The following is a 14,991-nucleotide window of genomic DNA, read 5'->3' on the forward strand; positions in this document are numbered from 1 at the left end:
AAATTATTGATTAACAATTTAAATAATAACTAATTATTTATGAAGAATATTTTTCGTCACTAAATTTGCCTCTATATAAAATGGGGTGGGGTGTAGATTTTAGATAAGAATGGGGTGGAGTGTTATTCTAACAAAACTTGAGGGGGTGAGTGTACTTTACTCTAATACTTTTTATACTCAAATTATTTCTGTATTTCTTGTGTTTATAAAAATTTAGGCTAAAAAGCATTTTTGGCCCCTGATGTTTTAAATTTGTGCAAATTCTGCCCCTATCTATTTTTGTCGATGTTTCTACCCCTCATGTTTTCAAACAGTGCACCGTCTAGACGGTGCACTGTTTGAAAACATGAGGGGTAGACGATGCACTGTTTTAAAACATGAGGGGTAGAAACATCGATAAAAATATAGTAGGGACAGAATTTACACAAACTTAAAACATCAGGGGCCAAAAGTGCTTTTTAACCTAAAAATTTACTAGTTATATATATTCCGTTAGATCTTGGTCTAAAAATTTCTGCCTCTGCTCACATGGATTCAAAGTTATGATCGTTAACGAATTTCTTATCTAGACGTGCACTATATGCATTTCTTCCTTTCAAACCTTTGATTTTTGGACTTGACCACCGTTGAATCTACCATTTACAATAGTTTTGCCTCATGAACTTGTTAGTCAAAGAAATGAGTACTTGACCCAGTAGGCTCTGAAGAAGAACTTACAACCCAAATGCTGCTGACTGTTGACCATTTTTAGAACTTTCACAGTAGTTTTAATAGTTCATTATGAGAAATTTGATATATAAAGTATTAGCACACAACACTACCTTCTATGGATAAAGATTCTTCAATTCCACTCATTGTCCTTCCTGTCACACCAATTAAATTATGTTGTGTAGGCGTGAAAATGATAAATCAATAACCTTAAATGTGTCTTCTTAATGACATGATACACAATTTAATTGTTGGGACAAGAGAATGAAACATCAAATGGGGACAAAAGATTTCATTCCACCTTATCTTTCAGGGTACTTTCATAAAAAAAGAGAGTAAAATACACTTACCCCCTTCAAGGTTTGCTAGAAAAACACTCCACCCCATTCTTACTCAAAATAAAAACACTCCACCCCACTCATTTTATCATGTTAACTTCATCCAAAAGATGCTAACGGAATATTCCATTCAAATCAAAATTATTTAATGTAAACTTATTTTTTCATTTCTTTTTTTTTCTGGTTATTTTTTATTTTATTTTTTTCAAAAAAAAACCTCACTTTCAAATAAAAATCGTTTAACGTCAGTTCCATTTAAAAAAAAAACGTTAGTTTCAACAAAAAAGAATATAACATCACAATTACTAGTAATACCCAGTTTATAAAGGATTTTTATAAATAGTGAATTATATAAAAATATTTTGAAATTAATTTCATACTAATTAAAATTTCACCAAATAAATACTAATTAAATTTCTTTTTCCTAGATTTATAAAAAAATGTTGCTTATGAATTCATTGAGTAGTGTATGAATATTATTTAATAAAATTCTCTTATCATATATCAATAACATCCCTCATTTTCAATTACTAAAAGTAATATATACTTTAACATTTAACATGTTATAACCAACGCGATCATATTATCCAAATTAATTAATTAATTAAAATAATAATATAACTTTATATTCTTTTATGGAGTGAAAGTTTAACGTACTTTTACCATAAGTTTTAATTTAAAACTATTTCATACATATTTATTCTTGAATTATTTTATAAAATGGTTACTTTATATACCAGCTCCAACAGTATGTAGCATTGAGAATATTTATTTGGTCAAATATTAGAAAGTGACGTTTTTTTCTAAAAAAAAAAATAACCAGAAAAAAAAAGGAAAAATAAGTTTACATTAAATAATTTTGATTTGAATGGAATATTCCGTTAGCATCTTTTTGAATGAGGTTAACTTGATAAAATGAGTGGGGTGGAGTGTATATTTTGAATAAGAATGGGGTGGAGTGTTTTTCTAGCAAACCTTGAGGGGGGTAAGTGTATTTTACTCAAAAAAAAATTATTGTCATGTCATATTCTCACTTATCTCTTCTATTTATTTTGCTCTCATGATGGATGTGAATTTGAGTGATAAATGAGTTATTTTCCTTATGAGAATCATGGATACATCATTTTCCAATCAACAATAGAAGACCGCAAATCAGCAAGTCACTGTTTTCTGAATGAACGAAGGAAGGGGATAAAAAGGATTTCACAAAAAGAAGGAAAAATAAAAATGCGCGCTATCACAAAGATAGTTCAGTACTGAACCAGTCAATTATTTTGAGGGAAATTTTTACTCATTTACAGTGCAAGACATCCTCCAAGTTGACGCCTTTTTCACCTTATGCTGCTTTCGCTTGCTGACAAGAAAACCAAAAGAAAATGGTGTCAATGTTACTGAGAATTGCTATATGGCCTATGTACATGTGCATTTTGAAGGCCAAGGTAAAATCTATTCAAAAGTTCCTTACAAAATTTGTCATCACCAACAATTATTGCTTAATGAATATGCTATCCAAAACATAAGGAATTAAAAAAAAAAACTGAAAAATGCTTTTCATTGCTAGAAGAATGCAACTATAGTGGTGACTAAGAAAGCACACAAAAAGTGGTTTATTTATGACTTGCCCATGAACAATAAAATGTTAGTTTCAAGGTTTTCTTTTCACCAACATATCTCCACAGCTAGCAGCTATGTATTAATCCTCTCAAGACTCTAAGATCACATTAGGTGTGTAGGTCTTTCTCAGCAAATCTTTCTCTATACACAGTTACACATTGCTGAGGGATCGAACCATCGACTAAATGCTTAAGGGGAACAACATCTTAATATGCAGTTTTGGTGTAATTCATTAGAAACACTAAGACTTACTCGCTTCTCTTCCTCGATCCTGGCTTTGATAAGCGAGTAGATTGCCACTCCAGCAATTGCAATTGCTGTTCCAATACCAGTTTGGGTGGAAATCCTGTTACCTGTGTGAGTTCCCAACCAAAGCCACTCAGAATGTCAGATTATGAGGAGGGTAACTTTTTCTTGAAGAGCAAGGAAACCCAAAATCAATAAAGAAAATAGCATTCAGGAAACTTAATGATATTTACCGAAGATAATAATTGAAAATCCAATCACAAATACACGTTTCAGTACGTTGCCAACTGCATGAGTGAGAGGAGCCACTCTCTCCAGTGTGTTGGTGGCCACCTGGTGATGAAAAATGAACATGTATATATCATTGCCATTTCATAAAATGGAATTGCCTTTGACCAATAGAATTTGATAAGTAGATTAACAACAAAATGAATCTCCCTCACTCAGGTAGGAATATGCAAAACATAAATGAATTGAAACAACTTATAGCATGTTTTGAAATTCTTTTAGAATTGATTTGTAAGTCAAAATCAATTCTGATAAGAAACTTTTGTGAGTAACTTCCAGGTGTCATAGGTTATTGTGAAGAAAACATGCTAATGCAAACATATTATTATTTAGTAAAGCAAATGCTGTTGGGCCGTGAAATGTTTAAAATTCGTAGAGATCTCCATATTGGATTACTGGACACTACATCTTTCACCTAAAACCTTAAGGCAGTCACCACAATGCCAAAACAAGGAGTCTTCACACTATGGTTTCACCAGACCAACCATTGGTTCTGATACAGCTGTTGGGTTGCGAGATGCTTAGATCTCTGGTAAACCTCAACATTGGGCTAACAGCAAACCGCAACAGTGAGCTGAACACAACATCTTTTACTAAAAACCTAATACTGGTGTATGAGTCCTTTCATTGCAATAATTTCTATTTCATCAAATGTAAGACTTCTTACTCATACATCGTATGCAATACAAATGCTTCATTATACTTGAATTACGAAACTGATCTCTTTAGGGTACTTGAGCAGGCTTGAATATTAAGATATTTGAAACTCTCGTCTATAACATTGAAAAGAAGGATTTACCTGGTTGTAGAGGTGGTAAAACATCCCAACCCAGAAGAGATCTGTGACGAACTTGACAAGACCTACTTTGGCAATTGCATCATTGAAGCCATGCTTCAACAGTACAGGCCCTTCCAGAATTATGGCCGGTGGTAGGCAGACAATTAGAGCAATGATGGAGATGTAAGCATAGAGATTGGTGCTATCCATATCAGTCTGCACAGAGAGTTGTTCAATAATAATATGAAACAACAATAGCAAGTCAACAAAGAGGAAATCAGAAATTGATACATATGTGTATCAGTGTATGTGTCTAGTTAGTAAAACAATGAGTTTATATGGTAGCATAGAAGCTAACCATGGCTTTCTTTGAGTAGATGCTCCGGTATGTGAAGGAAATGTTTGAAATCATAGCACTTATGAAGCCGAGCCAGTTGAATGAGAGCTCCGTCAATGATGCCATTGACACACCTATACAGTAGATGACATGCAAGTACATTATGCCAATTTGTACTGACTAAATTTCTCTGCGTATGTGTACAAGTTATAATTGTATTTTAGCATTCTCCATTTACAACTTGTTCAGGCTTCAAGTTGAAACTCTAAATTTAAAGTTAATACAGAGAAAATAATAGTTCAACATGTATCATGTACAAAAGGCAACCAAGACTCAAATTTGAGGTTTTGCTTAGAAGAATTAGGTAGGTACCACTTGATGAGAAGGAATCAATGACTCAAATTTGAGGCTTTATGCTTAAGAAGAATTAGGTACAAGTGTACGCACCACCTAAACCAACCACCCGTTGTTTCTCTAAGGCCACTTTGACTATTTAAAGTTGTACTTTATATTAGCTATTTTGGGAGATTTTGAATTTTTGAACCAATAATAAAGGAATTCGCACAATAGTTAGATAAACAATAGCATTTTGTATGCTAACTGATGGTCTCTTATAATTTAATTAAGATTCTTATTTTTATATAATATTGAAAAATCTTCATAACTGGTGGCATTGATGGATCATATTAGTGTCGTATTCCTACTTTACACATCTCAACTTGAACGAGAGAGAAGATTTTACCAATAACAACAGGAGCAAGTGACAGCCATAAAGTGATGGGAATTGATTGGCCAAGTATGAACTGTGAAGCAGCAGCATTGAAGAATGGCTCAAGAGCTGAAACACAATTTTATCAATGTTAGATAGTAGATACAGTTTTCAACTATATATAGTGCACCTTCGAGTACACCGTGAAAAATCACACTAAGCAAAAGTTACGGTGGACAAAAGCAACGTCCATTAACTTTTGTAATTGTCCACCATAATTTTGACTTCATTCTATTTTTCCATTGTGTATTCAAACATGCACATAATCATAACTTTAAGTATCACCTTTAACAGTATGTGTGAAAGAAACAGCAACTGCGGCAAACGAGACATTGCTGGTGACATGGCCTAGTGCATGACACACAGCCACAGGAATGAGCAATTTCAGCTGGTTGGAGTCTATAGGCTACAGAGACAACAGCAACATGGCATAAACAAATCAGTATATGTATGTACCACATATATCGAGCATTCATGAGAAAGTTTGTAATTAGCATTTTTTTATTAAAATGTTCAAATTCATCTTTAGAATAGTGTCCCAACATGTTCATTCATGTAAAATTGTAATTTGTTAACCAGGGTCAATCAGAAAAGTTGTTAAGCATCAATTAATTTTTTTTTGGGCAAAGAGCAATTAGAAATTGGGCTGGGCTGTGAGATGTTGAATTTAACTTACCGCGCGCTTAGGGAGGCCCACGGTCCAGCTCACCAAACAGTACACCACACCCACAAACAAATGGATAACCGACACAAAGCTGAAAATAAACCACAACTAACCAAAATTAAGACTAAAAATTAATTATTAATTAAATCGGAATTTTATTATTATTTAAATATAGCTTAATTAAAATTCAAGCATAGTCCAACACTTTTTTAAACTTATTTACATGTCAACATTTAATTATTAAACTCTACATTTAAACTTATATATAAATAAAGAACTGAATAAACGAATCAATAACAAAAGTTACAGGACCTCATCTATTATTCCATTGTGTCCTTTTCCTACAACTGTACAACATGTGTAAGAATAAAGTAATCTAGAATCTTCTCTCATAAAAAAAAAAAGTCTAGAATCATGCTTCATTTATGCAATATTTTTTTTGTTTACACAATTATGCAATACTATACTAACTTATTCACTTGTTAAGTTGTTATTGTAATTGACAACATTTTAATAGGAGGAAACCCCCAATTGAAGCATGAAATCCACAGGCAAAGTCCACGAAGTTGAAGATATAAAACTGCAGAAACTTACTAAGGATAGGGAAAGTAATTGTAGATCTTCTTGTTGAGGATGTTGAAAATCACATTCAAGAAGTACCTGCATAAAAAGGGCAAAAAAGTAATTTCAGAAACTCAAAGCGATCACAATTCACAAGCCACAACCACACACAGCAGTAAAGTAAACCAAAGATCACTTTATCCTCGTGCAAAAGGGTAGTAACTTTTTTTAGGTTTTAATCACGTATCTCACGATCGATAGTCATGAGACAAGTACATGGCTTCACTGTCAACAGATTAAGCTATTGAAGACTAACCAATGAGTTTTTTCTATTCGCAACAGTTGAGATTCGAACCTCAACTCACTACTTGGTTAAGGAACGAAGTGTTGAACCAGTACATCAACTCAGTTAATTCAAAGTTGTAGTAACTAGTAACTAGCTTAGCAAAGAAAAGGAATGGAAAGACACACAACAGAACACTACACAACACAGTTACAGGTTGTTATCAACAGTAACAGATCACGTGACCTACCATGTGAAGAAGAAAAATCCGGTGACAAGAGCCGGGTACTTCGCAAAGAACCCAACCGGAGCAACCTTCGCTTCCCTGAAAACAAAAAACAACAGCAAAAACATTAGTTATGACAGTGACGCCTCCGAGTTCACCGAGTCAGAACGGAGGAAACGGACCTCACCCGGCGGAATCGCTACCACCAGCCGGCGAGGAGGCGGCGGCGAGGCAAGGACGGAGCAGAACAGCATCCTTCTTTAGCGCCGGTGAGCAAAGCTCTGGACGCAGCTGCCTCCCCCAGATGAGGTTCCCGCCGTCGGCAACGGACCCGATCGCTCTGACGGAGACGAGGGAGGCATTACTGGAGACGGACTCACGCGGTAGCCTGCGGAGGTGAGGGAGGGCGGTGGCGCGTGACAACACTCGCGACTCCATTGGGAAAGTGTGATGGAGAATACGAAGAGATTGTGATAATATGGACGATTATGTTGGTGCCTGTGGTTCTCATTAACCGTCTCTATTTGTTGTGGCGCGGTGGGGTCGGATCAGCTGCGTCGCGGAGCACGTGAGGTTGATGGTGTGGTTAATGATGATGAAGTGGACGGTGGGAGATGGTGAGGGAGTAGGGTGGTGTGGTGGAGGTGAGAGGAGGGTGTGGTTGGATAGAAGAAGGTGGGACCCTCTTATCTGAATAGAAGAGATTTGTGTCTACGGTGGAAGGGTTGATTGGTGGTGAAGGGGTGAGAGAGCTAGCATTGTGTGTGTTCCTTTTTCTTCAAATATCATGGCCTTATCATGTCCTCTTTTATTTTTTTTCTCATTTGCCTTGTGAAAATTTGATGGAACTATGACTAGTAGTTGTTGCTAGTGTAATGAATGTCACGAAATTGCTCATTTTGTCTCCGGAAAGCAAGGGATATTTTTTATATTTTGACAATAAGGATTTTTCCCTAGTTATACCTAGTACCGACGTGTGTGAAACTAATCTCTTGCGACTACTTAAGATGGGTAGCTCAGTTGGCAACGCAGGTTGAGTGTTTAGGAAAAGCTCTCGGGTTCGACCCCACACAATACACTCTTGGGGAAGGATGACGAGCCTTAACTGTGACTAAATCCTGAATTTGACTACATCTAAAAGGTGACCGAGCACCTAATGTTTATACAAAAAATCTCTTGAGACTTTAATCACTTAAGTGTGTAAGTCTTTCCAACAAATCTTATTTCATACTGACATTGCTCAAGAATTGAACCCTGGACTATAAATTTAAGGAATTCAACTTTTTACGGGTTGTGCTAACCTTATTGGTAATGATTTTATTTTTCAAAATAGATATGTGGATTTTTTTTTGTGTGTGCAATAGTACAATAATTATCCTCAATGTAGACAGTGTTCAAGATGGAAACATGTACATCATGATAGAGCTAATTCTCTTTGTATAATTTTTTTCAATTCACAAGACTTAAACAACATAAAACATCATTAAGGGAAATAAAGTATGTGTCTATCACTTGAATTAACCACAATCGGTAGAATGCAGGATTTGGTAATTCCTTTTTTCATTTGATGAATCTAGAAATTAAATTGATGTTTCAAGGCCACCAACCTTAACGGGTGTCATGATTAGTTGTGAAGTAAACAACGAATCTTGATACATTCACACTCTAAACTTTTTCCACACAATTTTGTTTCTATCTCTTTTTTCCTTTCATATCATGTCATATATCAAATGTCATATTTTCTATTTTTATTTTCTTATCTCTCATTCCTTTCCTTCACCTCTTTCCACCTTAAAATGAGGAAAATATTTTTGATTAAAACTAATAATATGGGGACGAATTTTATTTACAAATGGAAGTGTTTAGCCGTTATAAACCTGTCATTTGTCAAGAAGCGGTTTACCCTAAAGTAAGCTAAAGCGCAAGATTAAAGAAGTTAGTATACTAAACAAGGATAAGTCGTAATTTTTCGATGTATTAAAAAGAAATCTAGGATAAGTCGTACATTACGAAGTAACTTAAGAAAGCTGAGTCCTACTTTAATTTATGGAGTTTTTTTTATATTTTTATAGGCATTTATGGAGTTATTGTTTAATATAAACATAAAAAGTTTTACTTTCAAATTATAAACCGGGTACTGGAAAATAAATAAACTTTTTTACAAATTATATGATAGATATTTTTCTCTTTCGGCGAATAAGTAAGTGAAATGAAAATATATATATTACTTACATTTTGTAATGTCATTTGGAGAAGACACTCACTTAATGTATTCAATTCAAAGAAGTTATTCCATTTTACATCTGCCTGTCAATTTCATGATCAAAGGCAAAGGGATGAGGTTGTGGATGTGGCTGATTCCTTTTTTTTTGTTACATCTGAAAACTAACAGGAAAAAACAACAACTAAAAGGCAAGCAAAGAATCTCTCATGACAACAGTCTCCACTTCCCATGGCGGCTGCTCCAAGAAGCTATACTCAACCCCCGGTGAGCGCGCACCCAATTTAGCCAGGTAGTCCGCTGGGGCATTGCAATCCCGTCTAACCCGTTCCAAAGAGATACTCCAACCTCTGTCCCTCATGTTCCTGATATCACCCAGGATAGGAAGGAACCTCCTGCGGTCTTCATCATCCAAGCTCTGAAGCAAATCCGCACAGTCCACCTCGACCACAATGTCTCTGTATCCGCGAGCCCAAACTAGCTCCAAACCCAGCAACAGCGCCTGCGCCTCCGCCATGAAGGCATTCCCACCACGACGATGAGCCAGAAAACCAAACAGCCAGTTGCCCGAGGGATCTCTCGCTAAACCACCCGCTCCACTGCTATCCTCAACATCCCGATAGCTTCCATCCACATTCAGTTTGATCGACCCCGCCATCGGAGGCTGCCACCGGCTACCTAACCAGCAGTCCATGGATCCCGCCTCCTCCCCCTACACAGCAACAATTTCATCATGCTCATGACACACCCGACGCCACGCTTCTTCCAACGACCAAGGAGAGTCCTAAAAAATCATGTTGTTCTGCAACTTCCACACACCCCAAAGTCCCACAATAAATTTAACTCCATTGCTGCTTCGGGCTTGACTGCGAATCCAAGAAGAACGGTCCCCAGCAGTGAAGTTTGGCCACGCAAATGCTCCAAACTTGAGCCAAAGCTCCTGTGAGTGAGGACAGGTTCTGAGGCAGTGTAAAATGTCTTCCTCAGGCGCTGAACAGCGCGAGCAAGAAGGGGACGCCGCCATCTTGCATCTAAAACGATGGAGATTGACTTGGAGTGAATTTTGTAAGGTCAACCACATGGAACTTTTAGTTTCCATATCCAGTTCCAGTCATCAACCACGGGCAAATTACTCTGCTGGTCCTGAAGCCACCTATAAGCATCACGTACAGTATAAATCCCCATACTATTTGTCTCCCAAGTCCACGCATCTTGACGGTTTGGCACAATTGTTGGCTTTATTTTCTGTAGCCGTTCCAGCACATCCACTGGAAGACTTGTGTACAGAACCTGCATATTCCAAGTATTTTTATCCACGAGATCACACAACCTTCTTTCAACATCATGAATATCTACATAAGGGATCGCGGGAGCAATGTTTCCCATACCACTCCAATCATCATGCCACAGAGATGTCTCACCATTACACAATCTAAAAACGAAACCGGTATGAAGACGGTCACGAGCCTTCAACAACCCCTTCCAAACTGGAGAATCCTGGGGTTTTGCTTGGACCTGCAGCACAGATGAATTTGACAAGTATTTATGTGATAACACACGCACCCACAACTTGTTAGGCTTGTGCATTAAACACCAAATAGCCTTGCCCATTAACGCTGTATTAGCCAATTTTGTATCACGAACGCCAAGACCCCCTCGGTCCTTTGGTTGCGTGATCTTTTCCCAATTCACCAGATGTCAACCCTTCCCACCACCTTTTCCGGACCAAATAAAGGAACGAATAATCTGGTTAATTTTGCAAGTGACACCACGAAGCATATTGAAAACCTGCATAGTGTAAGTTGGCATAGCTGCGATCACAGATTTTGCCAAGCAAACCCTCCCTGCAAGACTAAGCATGTTTGCTCTCCAAGATCCCAACTTCCTTTGAATGCTCTCCAATAGAAAATTGAACTTGTTTCTATGAATCTGACCCCCTTTCAAAGGAAATCCCAGATAATTTCCAAGATCATGGACAAAAGGAATAGGGGCAACAACAGAAATACTATCCTTCACCACCTCGGAAACCCCCTTCGAAACAATTGCTTTTGATTTGCTCAAATTAATCTTGAGGCCTGAACTGTCACTGAACAATTGCATGGCGGAGGCTAGGAGATTAACCTGAGCAACAGAGGCTTCACAAAAAAGCAAGACGTCATCTGCAAAAAACAAATGTGAGAGTGGAGGACCATTCTTGGAGAGACGAATTGGTTTCCAGTCTCCTTTATCGACTAGGCTCTGAATCAGCACTGAGAGTCTCTCCATGCATAGCACAAAGAGATATGGAGACATTGGGTCTCCTTGCCTGAGACCTCGACCTGGCTTAACGGCTGGAAGACGACATCCATTCCAAAGAATAGAAACCTGGGAGGAGGTGACACTGCTCATAATAAGGTTAATAATTACCTCAGGAAAGCCATAAAGCTCCAGAGTCTCCTGCATGAAGGACCAGGACACACTGTCATATGCCTTTTCTAAATCAATTTTGAAGGCCATCATACCTCTCTTAGCTGTTGACTTTGACATATGGTGAATCACCTCCTGGGCCAAGAAAGCGTTGTCCATGGTGCCCCTTCCCGGGAGAAAACTACTATGCATTGGCCCAATCAACTTGCAAAGAAAGGGTCGCAACCTGCTAACAAAAACTTTAGTAATGACCTTGAAAGCCACATTACAAAGGCTAATTGGACGGAGATCTCTGACAGTGGAAGGCTGGTCAACCTTAGGAATAAGTACCACCAGAATGTCCAACAAGTTCTCATTCACCTTTCCCTCCTGAAACGCCTCCTTCACCATGTGCCACAAAGAATCACCAACCCGATTCCTGATGTGGCTGATTTCAAGGATGCCTTTAATCAGTCTTTAATTTAGCCCAAAAAAGCATGGGTAATGTGTAATTACCAACGGATAAAAATTTAATTTCTTGATCAAAGGCAAAGGAATGAGGTTGTGGATGTGGCTCATTTTCAATTGTTCAAGGATGTTTTTAATCGATGTTTAATTTAGCCCAAAAAAGCATGGGTAATGTGTAATTACCAACGGCTAAAAAGTTATTAGTGATGGTGAAGAAGAAGAAGGATGAAGTATGAGTAAGATGGTCTACAAACTTGTAATTATTTATAGGTTAACCATGACTTTTTTTTAAGATATTTATACGTCATTGATGGTAACTTATAATTTTTAAATTTCTTTAAAGTTTGCCAAGTTTTCGATAGGTGGTAATTTCAAATTTTGAAATTATTGAACTGTCAGTAAAAAAATATCAGTAATTCAATATTTTCTTCTACTGTTTGTTTGAGCTATAAGTAAAAACATGATAACATGAAATTCAAATTTTCAAAAGAGAAGAAATGAAGAAAATGGCTTGAGAAAGAGATGGTAAAACCAAAAATGTAAGTCTTGAAGCATGAGACTATGAATGTAAAAGAAGGGGGGTGTGCAAGACCACATACGTCGATAACAGAGGAAGAAGATGAAGATTTATCATTAGAAGAAGAGAGCGAGATGGAGGAAATGGAATGATTAGAACCAACCATGGAGGTGCATTATTGGATTCTCATGCAGAATGATGGGGAGTAGTTATAAGGGGAGAAAGGAAGAACCTAGAATTTTGGGTGATGTGATATTTAAAAGTGAAAATGCTAGCACAAGGTAAAAGAGAGGGAAAGTAGGAGGACTTATTGGAGTAAGGAGGAGGATGGTGAAGAGCAACAATAGGACATGTGAAATTAAAAGGGAAACACCGAGCAATCGTAGGAAAATTGGTGGAAGAAGCCTAAGGTGCGGTGGAAATTACGGTGGAGCAGAGATGCAGTCGATAAAGAAATTTTAGGACTCTGAGAGGGAAAGTGTGAAATGAGGGTAGAGGGATTGAATTTATAAGGTGAAGTTAGGAAACACAACAAGCATGAGGGCGAAATGACATGGCCCAAAGCCCAAAAGTTTCGTGAAACAGGGTGTTTTCTTGAGCTTCACAAAAGTAATTAATTCTCATAAATGCCATCTCATGATATCCTCGAATCACAGGTTGCGTGTGTCAGACTGTTGAACGTGATGGTTGATTGAACAGTCACATGGGATGCACAAGGATCATCAGAACAAAATGAACTATTACAACTAGTTAGAATGAGCTAACTGGGCGAGGGCGACAGGTTACCATTAAACATAAAAAATTCAGTTTTAATTAATGGTTTTTCGTTAATTCTAAGGATAAGCAATTGAGGTCATGAGAAGGAAATTCTTAGAAGTAATAAAAGGTGTACCTTCATAAGTTTGGTCGAATTAGTTGGTTGGGGGGGAGCTTTGTTGAAAAAGTCAAGCCAAGATCAGCATAGCCTAGGAGGGGAGTCATTTGGGGACACCTTTGCGCATTGGTCGATATCGCCTGTCGAAGGGATATCTTCATGGTGAACCATGAAAGGAAACATGCTTTATCAAGACTCGAGGAAATTAAGACACACTTTGTCCTCATACTTCGGCGTGCGATGTCTTGTGGGCTGGGTGAGCCCATAAGTTATAAAGGCGATCATAAGGTGACCTCAACTCACGGCTACAAAAGAAGTCAAGGAAATTAAGACACACTTTGACCTTATACTTCGGGCGTAGTGTCTTGTGGGCTAGGCGGGACCATCCATTATAAGACCCGCCGAGAATTGGAGCATGGAGCAACCTTTTGAAGGTTGGGCAAGGCCTCTATAGGATCCCGGAAGGGTGGTCCTCCACTATACTTCGCTAGGGCAGGGAGGTTTGACCCTCGTAGAGGCTAGAACGCGTCCATAGGCATTAGACTTAGAGAGTTCTCTCGTAAGGACTCTTGAGTAATGATTTATAAGGCCCAAGAATCCAACTAGGCTAGAATTAGGGTTTAGACTATCCCACTATAAAAGGGGAGGTCATTTATTGTAAAAGGGGTCTTTTCTTATTTATTACATGACGACTACTTTTTCTGACCTACTTCTCTACTAGGATTTCCTTTTTAGGATTCTCTTGTGCTAGACAAAAACACGGGCCTTTAGGCTTAGAAGCCGACTAGAACATATATGTATACATGTGAGTGTCTACATTCAAAAGCAAATTTCAATTCCCTACCTCAACATAAAAGATTTGTTCACACTCAAAAGTCAATACACTCACACTTAAAAGAGAGAAAACAAAAGAGATATGATGTTTGAAGTGATAGGAAATATAGAAATAAATAACAAAAAAAATTGGTAGAAATGAGATGGAATACGTGAAGGTATTAAAACCCTATTATATAGTATGGTGGAAGTGGAAGTAGGCAACAACACTATAACCTTTTGAGGTGAGATGTCTTACAAATAACCATTGCATGTCCTTGTTTCTAATTTCTAAGCAACTTATATATATTATTCAATTAAATCCAAATGACTCGCTTACAACATTATTTTTTATTAGCAGAAATACAATTATTAATAAAATTACAACAAGCTTAAGGATACAGTTCAATAAGAGACCTAAAGCCAAACGTAGGATATATCTGGTAATGCTCAAAGCCAGCTAACATGAAAAGATTCTTCCATTCATTTTCATCCCTCTCATTTCCATTGAAATTGCTTATCATAACAATGATAGCAATTCCGCAAGTGTACGGATTGATCGAAGTAATACAAAAGATTGTCGAACCACAGGGATAGTTGTTTGTTGATTTGATCTTTGAGATTAATGTTTGGAATGGAAAAGAAAAAGAAATATAGATTAAAGTTTGTTGTGATGGAAGCAATTGTAACAAAAGCATAAACAAGAATCTTGTAAAACTTATGAGAAAACAGTACCTTGGGTCAAGTTTCACCTAATTCAGTTGTGTTACTCACAATCTAATTCATATATGAACTCTTAGGAACATTTCTATGGTGATGTAGCCTTTACCTTCACTTGTTAATACCTTAATCAAGTAAATCATTCAATTTCAGTGCTAAGCCTAATGCCTTAGTACCTAGT

The 14,991-nt window shown here is 37.2% G+C and overlaps 1 protein-coding gene across 1 annotated transcript; it reads right to left on the minus strand.

Moving 5' to 3' along the window:
- Positions 1-2,120: 2,120 nt before the first annotated feature.
- Positions 2,121-7,319, minus strand: LOC130710994 (triose phosphate/phosphate translocator, chloroplastic). The gene is made up of 11 exons (XM_057560415.1): positions 7,000-7,319; positions 6,837-6,911; positions 6,337-6,402; positions 5,755-5,833; positions 5,364-5,484; positions 5,052-5,147; positions 4,331-4,443; positions 3,994-4,188; positions 3,140-3,239; positions 2,913-3,013; positions 2,121-2,400 (listed from the first exon to the last, which is right to left on the minus strand). The coding sequence occupies exons 1-11, from the start codon at positions 7,248-7,250 to the stop codon at positions 2,383-2,385; spliced, it is 1,215 nt and encodes a 404-aa protein (XP_057416398.1). The 5' UTR covers positions 7,251-7,319; the 3' UTR covers positions 2,121-2,382.
- Between the last annotated feature and the right edge of the window lie 7,672 nt (positions 7,320-14,991).

The sequence above is a fragment of the Lotus japonicus genome, chromosome 4, assembly GCF_012489685.1.
Source record: "Lotus japonicus ecotype B-129 chromosome 4, LjGifu_v1.2".
NCBI lineage: Eukaryota > Viridiplantae > Streptophyta > Magnoliopsida > Fabales > Fabaceae > Lotus > Lotus japonicus.